The 17,818-nt window shown below is 43.6% G+C and overlaps 1 protein-coding gene across 1 annotated transcript; it reads left to right on the top strand.

Moving 5' to 3' along the window:
- Positions 1-7,562: 7,562 nt before the first annotated feature.
- CLDN34 (claudin 34) lies at positions 7,563-16,833 on the top strand. Its single transcript, XM_052773996.1, has 3 exons — positions 7,563-7,689; positions 14,208-14,343; positions 15,687-16,833. Exon 3 carries the CDS (start codon positions 15,741-15,743, stop codon positions 16,383-16,385), a length of 645 nt encoding a protein of 214 aa, XP_052629956.1. The 5' UTR covers positions 7,563-7,689; positions 14,208-14,343; positions 15,687-15,740; the 3' UTR covers positions 16,386-16,833.
- Positions 16,834-17,818: the final 985 nt, after the last annotated feature.

The raw sequence follows: 17,818 nt of genomic DNA, 5'->3' as shown, positions 1-17,818 counted from the left end.
TGAGGGTGGTTTGCATTTTATGCAGCACACCGCACATTTGCTGAGTGACTGACCTGGCTTGTTCTCTGAGGTTTTGCTTCCATGATTGCCACTTCTTGAGAGCTTGCTTTACCACCAGGCTTTTGGTTGAGGGCAGAGCAATATCCAATTCCTGCTTAAGCTGGATCATCATGTGCTGCCAAGAAAGCATGATTTAGAAAGCCAGAAGCAAAGCAGGCCTAAATATTCAGCCCCGGCATCTGGGTACCAAGAGGGAGCAGAGGATCTTGGGTTTCTGTTCCTAGCACTACTTACGTAGTTCATGGTAGGCAATCGGTGAATCAGAAAACAGAAATAGTCCAGGGAGAAGGGTGACCAGAATGCCCCAGTGCCCTACCTACCCTCCAGACGCAGGATATTACATCAGGCTCTGAATCCAAGTTTAAAGTGCTGGCTAATTCCAGCATAAGTGCCAAAGGCTGTTGAGGACACAGCTACAGATGCACCTTTCTTCTGTTTTTTTTTTTTTTAGTTTGAGGTGCCTGCGTGCAGACACCGATGTTAGTATAACTGTTGAAGTCCAAATCTTCCTCTTCAGCTTGTATGGGGTGCTAGATCTGGATTACCATTTAGGTACATAGCTGGTGGCCTAAATTAGGAGCCTAATTGGCCTTCATTGCCTCTATAAGCAAACTGAGATAAGGTTACTGGAAGAGCTTGGTTCAACCCAGATGCCTCTCCTTTCCCTACCTCCTCTTTCTCTAGGAAGACAAAGCTAATTTAGGCATTGAAATCAAAAGTGGGATTAATCCATGCCTTAGATCCCTAACTCGGCATTAAATTCTAAAAGCCCAGGTACTGTGGTGCACAGCATTCATTGCAGGTCTGCGTGTCAAATGCCTGCACATACTGAATCCTTTTGATTTGAATACAGCAGATACGTCTCTGGCATTGGAGACCCAGGGATTCTTACAAAACTCTGTTCAGTTACTCTGTTCTCCAAATCCTCTGTGTGTTTGTATACATTTATAGTTCGAGAAGTAAAAAAAATAGCTTTTCCTCCTATTTTTACTGCAGTGGGGAGAAAAAGAATTAGGTGAGCACATTGTTGTCACACTGGTTTTGCAAAGGTGGAGTTATTTAGACCAGCATTTTTATGCGATGGGCAGTTCCACCACACAAATAAGAGAGTTGATTACAAAAGAGGCAGAGTGGTAATGGTCACTACTTGCCACATATATGGCAAACAGTGAAGAGGAAAGTTGTATAGAGCGAGAATGTTAGTCTGGGTGTGTTCAAACAAATTGCCATTTCATACAGTGACATGCAAAGCAATTAATCAAGGAGCAAGTGGTGGAGATCACATGGACAGGGTGATGGCATATAGACCAGAAAACAATGACTTTCAAAAACTGTGTGGGGTGACAGTGAATGAACAGCTCATATGAACTTTATGTTCTAGGGAAAAGGCTGCAACGCTGCCTTGGAAGAGAACATGGGGAAAGCAGGATCTTGCTAGGCAATATTACTAAAAACTTTCTAAACTTTAGAAAATATTGTGTCTAATTCTACTATCCATATCCAATGCAAAGGTGTTGAAAAACTGGAAAACATGAGAAAAGACTCATGTAAATTATTAGAGTAGAGAGACTATCTTGTAACAACAAAACCGAAGAGCGCTGAAGATCTGAAGATCGAAACTGGGATTTAAAGATTGCCATGTATGCGCTACCCAGCATCACATACAAAATGAGACTCATTTAGCAGAGAAATCCCTATCAAGAACCAGCGAGCACAAGACACACACATGAAAATAAAAATTAGGTGCAAATGTTCAAGGGTGTCAGGAGTACAGTACTGTTGTCATGAACAGCGGGGAAAGTGTGCAGTGGGAAGGTCAGGCCTTAGGTCTCTGGAAGTCAGGAAACTCGGAATGAAAATTTTATGATCACCATAAATCCACCTTTCGTGTTTGCAGTTCTTACATTACATGGTCACATACCAAGGTGTGACTACTTTGGTAAATATTTAGATTGCCAATGGTTGTATAACTGGGGTCTTAAAAGAGCCGAAGTAATTGTAACACGTGGCTTTTGTAGACTGGCAGGTCAGCAAAATAGGTGGGAGTTTGCAAGCGCTCAGCTTGCAAATGGGGCTTGAGTGCTCCAGGCAGCAGGTCTCAGGCGATCTTTCTTCTTCCATTACAGACCCTCTCCACACATGCATCTCCAGGGACTGCTACAAACTCTTCTCCTTATACTAGTTCAATTAGTTACTACGATTGCTTTCGTTTTTCCTTGTTTTCTGAGATAAGGCGTTGTATATGGGCGAGTCCCCTACCAGTGCTCCTGCACTGACAAACTTTACTTTCTGTACAACGTTTCCCTGGGCCAACATAAAGCTGATCTCTCTTCATCTGTTCCTTCCAGGTGGTTGCCCCCCTTCTTGAAACTGTCCCCTGTGTGTGCTGGAGCACGTATCGTTGGAGGATCGCTGGCCTTTCATCTCCTTTGCCTTGTAATTTGTAAGCTGGCTACGTAGTGCTTTGAGGGAGAGCAGGGGCAGTTGGACGCCTCTTTCCCCCAGCGCCCAGGTAAATGACAGACTAGCACAAGGATAAAAAGTAGAGCTGTCTTACCTTTGAGGCAGAGTTGCTGCAAGAAAACACTTTTGAAAAGCAGCTGCCCTTCACATATTTAAGGAATTTGCCCTTTCTGGAGCTCTTTACAGAACTGCATCCTTCTGCTCCTCACTGGCACCCTGCTTGTGGTGCTAAAGTAGTTCATGAGAAATCTATTTTGCTTTCTGCAGACTCTCCTATTTTATTTGTGTTCTGGCTTGCCAGAACATTTGTATCTACTTCCTGCTGCATCAATCTTAATAGGGTATTGGTCAGTTCAAAGATCACAGTCATTGTACAGCTATGACGATAACCAGGAAGGGGGCTAAAGGCACAGAAACCCTTTTAGGGTGTCAGTAAAGATCCTGAAGATCTTCTGGTAGCCAAGGTCACAGTCACGATCAGCTAATGAGCAACCAGTGATTCACGTGTTTCTCCTAAAGTCAGTACTTCAGTAGTGCCTGTGATTTGTGCAGCCAGTTGCTTTGTAAACCTTTAAAACCCCCGTGACATGTTACCAGCTAAAGTTTTCTGTTGATCTCTTACTTTTGTTCCCTTTAATGAAAATCTGTGGGAACGTGATTTTCTTGTGACTTCTAACAGCTGATAGAACAAGCTGCTAAGGCAGCTCCAATGAAGTGAAAAAAGCCCGGCGTTGTAACACTGCGGTGCTCGCACAGTGCGGAAAGGCTGCCAAGGCGGAGCGAAACCGGAGTGTGACATGTTGATAACATCCTCCCATCAGGTGGTCTTTTCTACTAGCTCTAAAATGTCAGCAAGTCTGAGGGAAATGTCTGTTAAGCTTTGAATGACCTACTTTTGGGTATCTGGGAATAACCAGAAGCCTACCCAAACCACGAGAGTGCATCTAATTTTAGCAGCCCTTCATTTTGTGCCTGCGAGCTTTTGTGTTCTGCATCTCCAGGAAAAAACATCCATTTCTTGCTGAGCCAAAGACAAATTTTGTTGGTTTTAAATCAGCCCCTTGTTGAGTCACAATCTCAGTGAAATTATCCCTCTTGAAATTATTGAGTCTGTAATTGTCATCTCAATTTTGCTTCAAAAACTAATACTGAGCCCATTTCAAAGGACCTACAGTTGCCGGTCTCTGAAGAAAACTTCTAAACAACCCATGCTGGAGATAATCGGGGCAGCTGTGTTTTGTGTGTTTCCATTTCCCCCTTGTTTTTAATTGATGGATAGTAAAAGGGTCAACTTCTTCACAGGAAGTTTCTGTGAGTCTTCTAGCTGAGTTATAAGGGCAATCCAGGAAAAGTTAAGGGCAAAAAAGAGTTGTTAGTGTGTCAGCAGGGAGTCTGAGGACACTGCTGGTGGCGTTGATGGTGGATGAAAGATCTCTGACATAGTTTGGACAGAAGCACTAAACAAGTATTTGACCATTAATAGGGATATTAGTGCTGTGCAAGATTGTTTGGAAGGAAGCAAGTCCAGACCTGGATGGAGTACAGGCTCCCCAGCTTCCAATACCTGAATGGGACATTGAACACCATCTCTCTTGCTAGCAGGGACAACATACAATGTCCCTTATATGATGTCAGAGTCCACTGGAGTGTTAGACTAAAACAAGTGTTTAAATCTCACCCACACTGGACCGAAAAAAGATAAACAGAACGAACACACAGGATGGTAGGGACTGAGCATTTTGGACACTTATTTGGGTCTTCACAAAACAGAAGGGAAATCAAAGCCAGCAAAATACACTGACATAATAGCAGTAGCACAACAAAATTATTACCAAGTCCTCTGGAGCCAGAGAACCTCCCAGCTGATGGGATCAACTCTAAATGCAAGCAGCACCCGCTGGCAGCTTTGAATGGGGTGAACTTAGTTTGGGGTTGAGTTGAGTATCTGATAGTGTGTAGTGTTTCCCTGTGGAGCCTGTTGAGCTTGGCAGCAGGTGCCTCTCTTTAGAGGCAAGCCTTGGGCAGTCTGGCTGCTGCACGCTCCTGGGCTTAGCAGGACAAAGAGAGTGATAACCACTCCAAAAGCAAAAGTCAAGCTGTTTAACAACCAAGCCCTTTGCCATGTTATGACAAGAGCCACCCCTGCCCCAGGGTCATGTTTAGGAACATGGGGAGGTTCCTGCTGTGGCCCGTCCATCCCACCACCGCTGGCCACCTCCATCTGCAGAGCAACGCGGAGCCTACCCACTTGGAGGGCTCCCAACCCCCTCGCCTGGAAGGTTTCTTCCCCCTTCCTAAGGCATACGCAATGAGGTGCAAAGGGTTTTAACCCTTTCAGAAGCCCATCTTGCTTTTGGGTGTTTGTTATTGCAACAGCTGTAGAGTTTACCTGTGCAGGTGTCCAGTGGGCTTTTTGTGGGGTTAGCATCAACAGTGGGGCAACAACTGCAATGAGGTTATCGTGCGCTCTCTGAAAACTCGTCCTCATCTTTTAAGCGTCCTGCTTTTCAATGTCATTCAACATACTGTTGACAATATTTGTGATCCGCGTTTGAAGAGGCGCAGGCAAAACGGGCAGAGAGTCTACTGCCACTGAGCTGAGAAGGACTTGTAGCGTGGGTTGTGTTGAGTTTGGTAGAGATGTTTGTCTCATCTCTGAATTTCTCAGGTTTCAAAGGACAACTGTTTGCCCATAAAGGGATACAGTTAGAAAAGGTGTTGATGCAAATATTTTTCTCAGACTTGAGCTGTGGGTTTAGATGCCCACACTTAGGTTCAGTGCTGGATTCGGAGAGGTGTCGGTCTGATGATCTGCTGAGGACGAGCGGTGACAGAGTGAGGATGCAACAGCTCTAATCCCCAATTCACTGATCACAGACTGGCAAGCTGTGTGCAGGGAGGCTGCTGTGTTTCCTGAGAGAAGTAACCTTTGTCTCGAAACAAAAAGCGAGCGAGTACTTGTACCTGAGCCCCTGAGCTGTTTACGGGGCTCTGTCTGCTGCCTATTTGGTACCACTCGTTGGGAAATGTATCTTGCACAGCATCTTGATTTCAGGCTGGTTTTTTCAACGTGGCAAATGAAAGGAAAAATAACGTGAAACAAATATTTCCTGTTCTGTGGTATTTAACAATGAAATTGTAAACCACAGAAGGGACCGGGCTTGATCGAAAGGTCTTTGAAGTCAGCAGAACTATTCCCACTGATTTCAGTGTGCTTTGGGTCAAGGCCACAGGAGGAAGAAAACAAATGTTTTCTGCTTGAAAAAGTATTAATCATTGGCATTCAAAGAACAATAAAGTCTGATGTGTAAAATGTGTTCCTTTAAATAAGGCAGTCAGAAACTTACTTAATTTCCATCTGCTTCCTAATAATTTGTCACTAATACACTAAAAAGGAACACGTTTATGGAAGTCATAATCGTATACTGAGAAGAAAAAAAACTTAGTACTGTTGTTTGCTTCTTATCTTGCTTCCATTCCATTTCGTGCGTATTGTATTTCTCACTAATGTAATGGTGCTTATGCTGCTGGTTATGTTATCACAGACTAAGCACTGTAGGTTTCCAGTTGAATTAAACTTCACTGCGCTGATGGCGGTCGACAAATATATCACAATTATTATTTTTCTGTACAATTTAATCTTTAAAGTGTCACAATGGGGGTTTTTTGTGACTGAGAAGAAATAGGTCAGAGATGCGGCATCTGGGGGACAAAGAAGTGTTGTTCAGGGAGTAGCACAGGGGGTGCCGCTCCTATCGCATGGTGCAGCAGCTTCATATGTAAGATCAGCGATAGGTTTGCCTGCAAATTTTGTCTCGCACAGTTATTAAATCCAAGAAAAGGAATCTATCTGCCAGCTGCCTACCGCCCAAGGATGCTGTCCTTCTGAATCAGCAAGACCCATCACCGTGTCAAAAGGCCACACTCAAGCCTAACGCATGACAACGAGCCCATCGGGGTCTATATGTGTCAGGGCTTTTTGGCACGCAACAGCAAAGCCTGAGTAGCTGAGTTTGCCTGAGCAACAAGCAACACCATCCAGCTGTGACCAGCCAGAGAGGAGATCCCAGCCTGGTGAGCTGTGGAAGAAGGTAAGACGGTGTTGCCATAGCCAGGCTGCGTTACCTGCACATGAAACCAGTGAATCAGCATCAGCTGGAAGGTAACAGCAAGAGAGGAGGGGAACTGGATTAAAGGTGATGCAGAAAACTGAAGGATATGGATTAATGCCATTTTGCAGCCTTCTTTAGTGGTGGCAATGACCAGCCACGGTGCGTGTTACAGGTGAGAATTTTTCAATGAGGGCTTCCCATTTCAGGATACTTCAGTGAAATAAACCTCCTCGTCTTTCAACACCAGCCCTGGAAATGTCCTCCTGTTGTAGGGCCAATGCACCGTTTGGCGATTAGCATAGTTTATGCTAGGTGTCAAAGAGGAGAAACCAGAACGGAGTTAAGAACTCTCTTACCGTTTGTAAGAACCATTGTGAGAACATTCATGGGAAAACCGCAAAGCAAGGCAAATATAACATAATAAAAAAAAAAAGTGTTGGGTTTTGGGGTTTTTTTAAAAGTATTTGAGATAGCAAGCATGGTACTCTTTGTACAGAAGTATCAATAAGAGACCAGTTCAGCTTGAGTTTACTCCTTGGAAAATCTCCTCCTTCTCCCCTATATTTCTTCCCACTGCAGAGCTGCACTAATTTGGGTTGCATAAGTACAGGAGGAAAACTCTAACAAAGAAGAAAGGGTTATGAAATCACTTCATTCTCTCTCAGATGAGGATTCTGTGTCCTTCAGGTGGGGACATCGTGGTGGTCTCAGGCTGGAAGATCACGTAATCACAAAGGCAGATTTTCTGAAAGTGTCTTACAGAAAACTGAATTTTCCATGGGAGTTATCTATATACCTTGGTAAGTGTTTTAGAGCAATTAGAAAAAATGGCATATGGTACAGCTTTCATATTTTTATAATATGTTAATGATTAACTGACTTCCTACATCTCTGTTGACCTAGTGAGAGAGTGACGAGGCACCGTGAGGTACCTACTTGGTAGAGTCACAAGTCGGACAATTTGCACGGGCATTATTTTCCACCTCTCTTCTGGAACTTGCTTCATCCAGCTGACACTGCTTCAAAGTCTTAGGCAACTCTCAGACTCAAAGAAGTAAGTCTCCTTTTTTTTAATATGACTTATTTTATGAAGTGCTGATAGAGAACAGATGGAGAGAGATTTAAATATTTATTTGTTTCCTATAAAGAATGTCTTCCCAACTGGGAATTGAAGAATTAAGTTTTCAAGCATTAAATCATAGGGATATTGCTAAGAAGAGACCTTCTTAATTACTATGCTGTTGGGTTTTTTCAAACTCCCTTTCTGCTGCAAGACTTAGATTGAACAAAGGACTTGGTTAGTAAACCATATCCAGTATAGACCAATAAAGCTGTATCTAGGCTATAAAACTTTACAAAAGCAGGATCTGAAAGTTAATTTCGAAATCCATGCAGTGCCTGGCAACATCTAAAGCAAAAATAGTTGCTTAAAACATGAAATAAATGGAAATAAATCGATTCCTGCTTACATGAGCTGGGAAAAATAACTGTGTATTTTATATAGGAAGAATTTATCATGAACTTTCTCTTCAAGGTGGTTACAAGTTGCAGTAGAATTCCTAAAGCAAAACCATCTTTCAACAGGCAGACAGGCTGCAGACAAGGAGATTCACACTTCGCCCTTCTATTGTTACATCTTTTTAGTGTTTTTTATTTTAGCTGTGCTTTCACTTAAAAAGAAACAAGTATCGTCTCCTATCCGTTTGGAAAGCTTTCCTTTCAACCACCCACCCAATGTCTACGAAGAAAACCTCATCCTCAGGCTGCTGCGTGCAGGTCGTGTGCTCTCCGATTCCCCCTTCCGCAGGCAGTTCCTTACGCGCTGTCAGCACCGGCAACGCTTCTGCCTCCTGACCGGGTGCCCGTGCAGCACGTCCAGGATGATGCTCCGGGCGCTTCAGGTGTTCTTCATTTCTCCCGCAGGCACCAGGCAGCATTAGTTCCCGTTCTTTTCGCTAGAAGGCGGCTCCTCCTGGGTGACATCTTCCCATGCCCCACGCCTGTACTCAGTGCCCTCGTCTTCCCCGTCGCGTGTGAGATCTCTGGGACCTGGATGTGGTTGCTTTAGTCACACTTCAGAGCCCTTAGTGCTCTTTTCTCTGTGCCAGACACCCACAGCAGGCAAGCTTTTGGGCTTCCCTCTGCTTTCTGAAGCTTCCTGAGAGGATCCCGTCTCAACACAGCCAGTGTATCAGCCTTGGTTTTTGGGGGGCTCTCATTCCTGGCATGTCCCTAAGCTGTTCTACTTGGGCTCTAAATGGAGCTCCCTTCAAGGCAGAGGCAAAACAATCTGTAGAAACTATGATAATATGGGGTCATGTGGGTCCTAGGTCAAGCCTACTGCCGTCTCACTGCCTACAAGCCTGGGACGTTTCCTTATTTAACAAGAGCTTAAGGTGGGCTCGACCACAGAAAAGTAAATTAGGGCCTGAAAAACCAGTGAGGTATATCAGTTTCTGTTCATCCTACCACCAACGCAAGTCAAACAAAATCTTCTCCTGAAATAGGCGAAGAACTTTTACACAGCTAAATTTCAATGTATTCTTACTTGATGGAAGAGAAGTGAAGATTGCTTTGGTTTCCTTGTTTTGAAACACAATGAGAAAGTGGAAGCAGCAGAGTTCATAACACTGGATATTGGGATTTGGGAGGAAGGGGGTACATAAGGTGTGTTAAATCTGGAGATTCTCTGGAATGACTTTTAAGACTCTGTGCCCTACTAGTTTGTCTTTTCTAATTGAAAATGAGTATGGTTGTGACAACTGAAACCCAAACATGAGACATCAGGGTTCAAGACTTCATGATTGTCAGGGAGACTGTATTCAAGGAAGGGGTCATAAATGCAAACTTTGCATCTAAGAAAATAGGAGCAAAAGAATTGCTACACTGAGTGTTTTTTTAAATGTCTTTTGAAGAAGCTAGGAATAGACTGATTTAGCAGCCACTGCTGGCAACTCTTGTGGCAGGGACCACAGCAAGAAAGTAACCTTAGAGATAAAGCCACACTTCAACCAGAGCTGCGCTGTGAAACAGTGATGACAGACGAGTAAAAAACATTTCTGAAGTTCTCTTCTAGACACATCTGAACTCAAGGGTCTAGAGCATTAGTACAGTCTTTGAGTATCATGTCAAGGATCATGCAATTTGTGTAAGACTTCCACAAATTCCCATGACAAGCCCCAGCTCCATCTCGCACTTCCCTGCAGCCTCTTTCTGTGTCTGAGATCTCATGTTCCAGGTGTTGATGACTGGCCCGTCCCGCTCTGCCTGGTGCTTCAGGTCCCAGAAGGGCAGGAGATACTGCAGAGGGGATGCTGCTGCTGGGGAATGTATTACCTCGCACACACCAGCCTCTGAAGGACCTCTGCTAAATTGCAAACTCCACGCCGCTGAAAGCTAGTGCCGTCTGGCCCTCAACCCATCATGTGAAATGATGCATTTAAAGACAAGTCTTGCAGGTGATTGCGTGGTTGGGGGACTCTCTTATGCCACCCTACAAGTTGGACATCAGCCCCTGGCACGGACCCTCACCCCATGAGGGAGTGTGAGACGCAGTAACCTGAGAGGCCCATTTGTATTTAAATGCACTAATTAAGAAAATATGCTGGCTTTTTTCCCTGCATTTACCTGCAGGGTTTTTTAAATCTTTGTTTCAGGAGCTTAAGGCAGGTTGAGTTTTAGAAAGCAGATCTGAAACCCAGCTGATGCATATAGACTGCTGCATGTAATTTAAACAGCTTTTCAGAGGACCGATATTAATTCCAGAAGTGAAATGCATTTGGTGCCATTTAGGTTTCTCTACTCTGAGAACTGGTATCATAGCCCCAGCCTTTTGTCACTAGCAATTACTGGAAGTAAAAGAAGTGTTGACAAAATTTCAAGTATAGCTCCATTTCTGTTTGCTCCTGCTGCTGAGAACATTAGGAGATGGGACTGTGGCCAGAGAGAACTGACCTTTACTGACTGCAGCATTTCATTTTAGTCTTTTTAAAGGTAAGCCCGATGCACAGATGACCCAAAAAAACCCTCTGTGAAAGCAGTTGGCAGTTGAGAGCGCAGCTTGCTTGCATTTTTTCCCCTAGAAGCAAGCTTGCAGCTGTAGGAAAGTTAACAGAGCTCCTGGGCATCCTCATCTGTTTCTTGTAACTGAGAGGGGGAAAGTCCTGTCTCATTCCGTCCCTGAAGTATACGGGCAATGGCTCAACACACTTTTCATAAACAGCTACTCACTGTGCAATGCTTGATTTAAATAAAAATAAGCAATAAAGACAAAAGGATCCTTCAAGTTTCTGTATTTGGATGAATTCACTAGCATATGTCATCTTTTATGGTTAGCTTCTGTCTTCTCTGTGCAAATTTCGATTGAATGCTAGCAAGTTTACATTTCGTTTTTACTCAGGTAGGGTATTTAGTTAAAAATACATCTATGAAGGAAAGCCCTTCCTAATGAAGGAATTGAAAGATGTATTAAGAGAGAAATAATGATAGCAAGGGACTATCAGGTGAGAAGCCTGTAGAAGCAACTCTCCATTTTTAGCTACTGCGTCTAGACTTTCCAAAGACTGTCCCCAGAAGCTGCGAGAATGCTTGTTGGATTGGACTGAACGGATTTGAAATGAAAGTGTTGATGAAATCATGGGACACCGAGAGATGGAACTGTAACCGCCTCTTAACACGCTTCTCTTGCTTCTTTGGGTGAAAAGGGGTTTCAGTCATGTTTTTTGTCCACTGGCACACACACCACGTAGACCAGCTTGTTCCTCCTGTCATCTGCCTTTGTAGGCTACCTCCATCCCATGAAATAGCTGGCACGCAAACTCTGAATGCTGAAATCTGCAGCTCTGAGTGAGCTTCCACATGAAGAACCACATGCCAGTAACACCAACTAATTGTTCAGAAGACTGCCTGTAGCTGACTGAATATGAGTTCATATGCCTTAGGAAATTTCATATAGTGTTACATCACTGTATTATTCAGACCATATAGGTAATCTTTCTATACTAATTAAATTAATTCAAAATATTTATATAATTACCGAAGTATGAAGCCAGCCAATAGATTATGCCAATGCTGTCTGTGTTAGCACAGACTGCCATATCACCTGGGCTTTGAACTGTATTTCATCCAGTATAGCTCTAAACACGCAGGGACTGAACTTTTGCATTTTTCTTTCAGAAGGCTGGAGAGGGCATTTGCACAGGGACCAAAAGATTTTATGAAAAAATATTATTTCTTCCCTTTTTTTATGTGAATGGCAAGTTAGTGATGGATCAAATTCTTCCTTTCCGACGGGAATGCCTCTCTCTGAAACCTACAGGAAGGGCATTGCTAAAGTCAGGGCTGCTGTGAGCCCCAGCCACCCGCCCGGCCCTGTCACTCTTCTTGCTGTGCTTGGTTCCTTCCCTCCTTCCTTCCCTCCTTCCCTCCTTCCTTCCCTCCTTCCTTCTTTCCTTCCCTCCCTCCTTCTTTCCTTCCCTCCCTCCTTCCTTCCCTCCTTCCCTTGTTCCCTCCCTTGTTCCTTCCCTCCCTCCCTCCTTCCTTCCCTCCTTCTTTCCTTCCCTCCCTCCTTCCTTCCCTCCTTCCCTTGTTCCCTCCCTTGTTCCTTCCCTCCCTCCCTCCTTCCTTCCCTCCTTCCTTCCCTCCCTCCCTCCTTCCTTTCTTCCCTCCTTCCCTTCCTCCTTCCCTCCCTCCTTCCCTTGTTCCCTCTCTTGTTCCTTCCCTCCTTCTTTCCCTCCTTCCTTCCTTCCCTCCTTCTTTCCCTCCTTCCTTCTTTCCTTCGCTCCTTCCTTCCCTCCTTCCCTCCTGCCTTCCCTCCTTCCTTCCTTCCTTCCTTCCTTCCTTCCTTCCCTCCTTCTTTCCCTCCTTCCTTCCTTCCCTCCTTCTTTCCCTCCTTCCTTCTTTCCTTCGCTCCCTCCTTCCCTCCTTCCCTCCTGTCTTCCTTCCTTCCTTCCTTCCTTCCTTCCTTCCTTCCTTCCTTCCTTCTTCCTTCCCGTCTGTCTTCCTTTCCTCCTTCCCCGAGCTCTCCCAGCCAGCGGAGCCGCCGAGACGGGTCAAATCCTGGAGGGAGACGCCCTCTGCAGCTCACTCCCAGTTTCACTTGGCGTCTGCAAGCGAAACGTCCCCTGGATTTTTTGGGGGGGAACTGCTCGCCCCAGGACCCCCGAAACCCCCTTATCTGGGTCCCCGCGGGGTGCCCGAGGTGCCGTGGGTGCTGCGACCCGCGGCCGGGCCCAGGCCAAGGGTTTATGCCGGACACTGGAGACTCAACACGTTCTCATCCAAAGCTTTCCCTTGAAACCAACGCTTCTGGCAAGTGATACCTCTCTGGTCTCGTTTGAGGATACCAGCAAGACCTATAGGGTGCTTATTAATATTCATAACCATAGAGGCTGGAACCAGGAGCCACATCTTTGCTTTAATTTTGACGTGTTTTCATATGGCAAGCAAATTCCTCTAACTATTTCGCCTTGATATTTTGTTCCTTATTTTCTTGCTGCCTCTTAATACCAAGAGGTCACAAGCGTAGGCTTCCGTCTGACTTTCCAAAACAGCAAGTATGAGAACTGTAATTCAATTCCATCATCGATCTCAGAAGTATTTCTTTTTCACCTTGGTTTGTTTCTAAGTCAGTGATACCACGTTACGTCAAATAAGCTCCAGTAGGCAGGGTGTGGAGAAATGAGCCAAAATGAATCATTCCCTACATAAGCAATTTTTTGTGTCTAGACATTTGGTACCTCATCTAAAGCCCATCTGTGTTAGCTGGTTATTCTCCTATGTTTTCAGAATTTTTGTTTAAGCCTTGAGTTCTTTCAGCATGCATGTTTGCTTGTTCTGTATGTTTTGTGAATCTCACAGGAAAAAAAAGAATTTTTCCTATTTTTTAGTTTTATAATTCAATTCTGGACACCATTCTAAGTAGCTTAGCACATGAAGGTTTGGTAGAGGGCTCGGTAATCACGGATACGATCTCATTTAATTCTGTGAGCAGACAGGTGGGCAAATTCAATCCACGAAGATAATACACTGATACCATGCTCTGAACAGCTCTCAATGACACGGATTGGCCTGCCTGCCTGTCTTCTATGACCTTGATATCAGCAAGTGGTTTAAATGAATGTTTATGATGTATACAAAAAGTGTTACAGAAATACGGGCTCTGCACAAAATGGTATTTTAATATGGTTCGGGTTTGGCCTCTGTGTGCTCAACTGATTCAAACAGCAGCAGAAGGGAGTCAGCGCAGGACTCCTTTGATCACGCTTTTTTCGGTCTAGCATCTTCCCCTAGACATGTACAGAAACAACGCTATTTTGATGTGGAACTGGGACAGAAAGAAAACCATTCATAATGCCCTGTGGGGCGACTATGCTGCATGGCTGGTAAGAACTCTTAATTAGATAGGGGGGTTTACAATCACTTTGTAAATAATGTAGCAGATTGAGAAACCATTTATAAATTGGTTTTGGTTTAAGTAGATAAAAACACAGAAGGCTATTCTGGAGCAATTTCCTCTGTGCAGGAAGGGATTAAATGTACATCTGCAATAATGGAGATTAATATGTCCCACAGGAAAGCAGTCCTATTGGAGATACATAGATGAATGGGGAGGCCAAAACGATAAAATTGCAAATGTTGCCATGTTTGGCTGGCGTCAAAACTCATTCTGTCCCATCCTGTTATCACTGGCATCAGCTTCAGGACTGAAGTAAGTATATGGTGGGCACCAGTGTGAGAGGATGGACAGTGTTCGCTTAAGGCCATATCGTTATGAAGATATTTTTTATTTAAGATTTCCACAGATGGATTTTTGCAGCTAGATTGTATCACCAACTGAATCTGTTCGTTTAAGATAAGTAAATAGAAAAGTTATTGCTAGAAAAGTTGCAGATCTGTTGTCTTATTATTAGAGTGAACTCGGTACAGTATTTCTTCAGTCTTGAATGCAATGGGAGCAGCAGAAAAGGTATTTTAGATAACTCATAAAGATCCCTAGAACCTCTCAGATCTACGTAATAAATTCAAGGCCACGTCCTCTCTAATCACAGATCATTCCTATAATTGTTCAGAAGGTTGTACGAAAGATGTAGGAAATTAACAGATTTTTTTTTTTATTAGAATAAAACCCTAATTTGCACTTAGAATGCACAGTCAGCAAACAAACCTAAAATCTTTTGCTAGGTTAAATGACTAAAATCTTTTCCACCACAGCGTTAGGATGATTTGAACTGGAGAAGCTGGGCAGGTTATGAATGAGTGTGATTTGCAAAGGTAAAACACTGAAGAAATCTTGGTTAAAGTTTGAGGGTACGAAAGCAAAGGCAGCACATCCAGGCTCCAGCCCCTGCACAGAGCACTATATATTTCTGATTAATTCAAGTGTTTCTGCTAATGCATTCACGGTTAAATAATCTAAAAAAGGTCAATGTTCAGTGGTCGTTATTAGAATTTGTGGCCTGGATTTGCTCATGCCTCTGAACTACGGCGTGTTCTGCCTAACACTGGTCCCAGCAGCTCCCAGTAAAGGCAGCACAAAAGCAGAAGGTCTGTTCAGGTTGGGCCGCTGCACTGAAAACACGGCAGCCAGGGGAGAGCAGAGCGGCTTCTGCGGCTGCTTCGTAGGATCTCTTGCAACAGCCAGGATCTGCGGATTTTGTCAGATTTAGTTTCTGCTAGCCAGTAACCCTAGGGCTCCTATTACATGTAATGTGTATAAGGATCTTTGAGCATAATGGTTAATTACCGAGGAAGAAAATAACTTGGAAAAAGATGTGAAATTTCCTTTTGTGAATGTAAAAAGGAGATTGTAAAGGGAGCTAATCAGAGACCCTTTCTTCTCCTTCTGATACAATGACATATACAGAATTAAAACCTAGATGCTATTTGTCTACGGACATTAAAACTTCAAGAATTCATTACAGTTGGGGAAAGATGACTACCATCCTCCCCCTGTGCATATATTCTCTCCTGCCTTTTCTTTTTCACTAACAGGGTCACCTATTCACCCAAATAACAATTGCCTTTGTAATTTTATACTGTGTTTCTTCCCAGTGCCTCTCTTCGCATGGCAACCGTGTCTGGGACAGAGTAGAAGACCTCCAGAGGATGAGCTCCCTGGCCCGCAGCTCGCACCTCCAGCTAGCCGCCTTCGCTCTGGGTACGGTAGGCTGGATCCTGTGCACCATTTCAATGGGAATTGTGGAATGGAGAGTGTGGCACGTGGACAACACCACTATCATCTCCTCTGGCGTTGCCTGGGTGGGGATTTGGAAGGTCTGCTTCATCAGTTACCTTCACGTCTCGCCTGGCTATAAAGAACAGTTCTGCCACAAATTCAGTGGCTATGACTCCTCCGTCCCCCACGAAATTTATGCTGCTCAGGGTCTCCTGTTGATCGCCATGTTCATGGGCTTGCTGGGAGTGACTGCCACAATATTTGCTCTGAGGAATGTTTATATGGGAGTCACTCGCAAAACTCTCATTACCCATTTCTTCCTGGTGGGTGGCTGCTTCTACATACTCGCTGGTCTGTGCGTCCTGATTCCCGTGAGCTGGAATTTCTATTCTGTAACGCACAACCAGAGCATCGCTTTTCCTCCTTCTTACTACATGCCCTCCAGCCCAGCGGCGCAGGAAGCTGGTGCTGCCATTCCTATCGGGATTGTAGCTGTCATCCTCCTGCTGCTGAGTGGGACTTTTTCTCTCTCGTACAGATTTCCAGCGACCGCAAACACTATCACGAAATCCTGACAGGATAAATCCCTCCCGTGCTGTTTCAGAACAAGAGCATAGTCAAGAGATAAGACAGAAGCATGAGCGATTTTATAGTCAAGGAACTGCAGAATTTAATTTTAGTCTATAGCAGCCACACTATTTTGTTATATGAACCAGCTGAATTACAGTCTTAGATGTCACATATATGACCAGAGGTTCGTCTGTGAGATAATTGCTGTTGAGCAGCAACTGTGATTAAGTTTTACCAGTTGTCCTCTTTTGTATATACAAACATTATTGATTAATTTATTTTTTTGTGTAAGATATTTATCATGCTCAAAGAGCTGACTCTGAACTACTGTCCTGTTAGAAAAATGTGAAATAAGACGTATTAAATGTGAACTTGTTTCCTTGTTGGTACTAAACTATTTTGTCCATTATTTAATTACATCTGTAGCAAAGTACGTTTTGTGACAAGTCAAGACTTTTAACGCCAATAATATGAGTGTCATCACGGTTGTGTCAAATGAGTCTTCCCTGAATTGTCTTACAAAGGTCTTGCCAGTTTCTCCTCTTCCTCTAGGGCACATAAAGAGCTGTGTCTTTAATGCTTCTATTTTTCTTTCAAGCTATTTGCATTTTATGTTGCAACATGTTTGCCTGTGGGCAAGGTGCGCTCTTAGTTCCTCACTTAGGCAGAGCCAAAAAGTCTGCAAGTGTTTGCTTCTTCATCAGACACTTCACCGAACCCACAGGTATTGCAAAAGACGGAAACAACTTCTACAAGTTATTACAAAACTGCTGTCAAAATCAGTGCTCTCAGTAACTGGGAATATCCAGTACAACTTTCAGGGTATGATTCATTTGACCTGATGTAGACATCTGTACCTAAACCGGTCACTTCAAGCTCCATTTATAGTCAATGTAGAGACAAAGAGAGCTTTTTTCCAAAATAGATGCCTAGGATGGCTGGGAGAGGTCATGCTCCCTAAAAACCTGGTTCTCTTAACCCACTGTAATGGCTGTAATAACTACAGTTGCTAACTCTGGCGTACACAACCAAACTTCACCTAAGCTAGATAAAGTTAGGTGAAATTAATTTGTCATTTAAGTAGCATTTCATATGCCAGTGCCATTAAAAAAAAAAAAGAGAGAAAAATGTCCTGCATGCTGCAATAAGGGCAATTAAAAAAAATAATTAAGAGGTTGAGAAGAATGAGTAAACAGTGTTGACAAACTGATGATCTCTTGAAAACAGGTTCCCCCCAAAGTTATTACACTTTTAAAGAAATGCTACAGGAATCTAAGTAATTTAGTTTTACTCTTTTAATTGTTCTCTATTTTCTAAAATACTCATGGATTCAAAGAAGAAAAGAAAATGTAACAAAAATGTAATAATTCTTGTACATTACAAGAAAAGGTAAAATGCCAGCAAACCAAGTCTTATTGCTTGTGGCTGTTACTACCTC

This window comes from Harpia harpyja, chromosome 22 (genome assembly GCF_026419915.1).
Source record: "Harpia harpyja isolate bHarHar1 chromosome 22, bHarHar1 primary haplotype, whole genome shotgun sequence".
Classification (NCBI taxonomy): Eukaryota; Metazoa; Chordata; class Aves; order Accipitriformes; family Accipitridae; genus Harpia; species Harpia harpyja.
Note: the sequence above shows the minus strand (reverse complement) of the source record. Positions and strands in the feature narration are given on the sequence as shown.

What these genes read in the sequence shown, in the direction of transcription:
- CLDN34 (XM_052773996.1), top strand. Translation starts at nt 15,741, where the DNA reads ATGAGCTCCCTGGCCCGCAGCTCGCACCTCCAGCTAGCCGCCTTCGCT.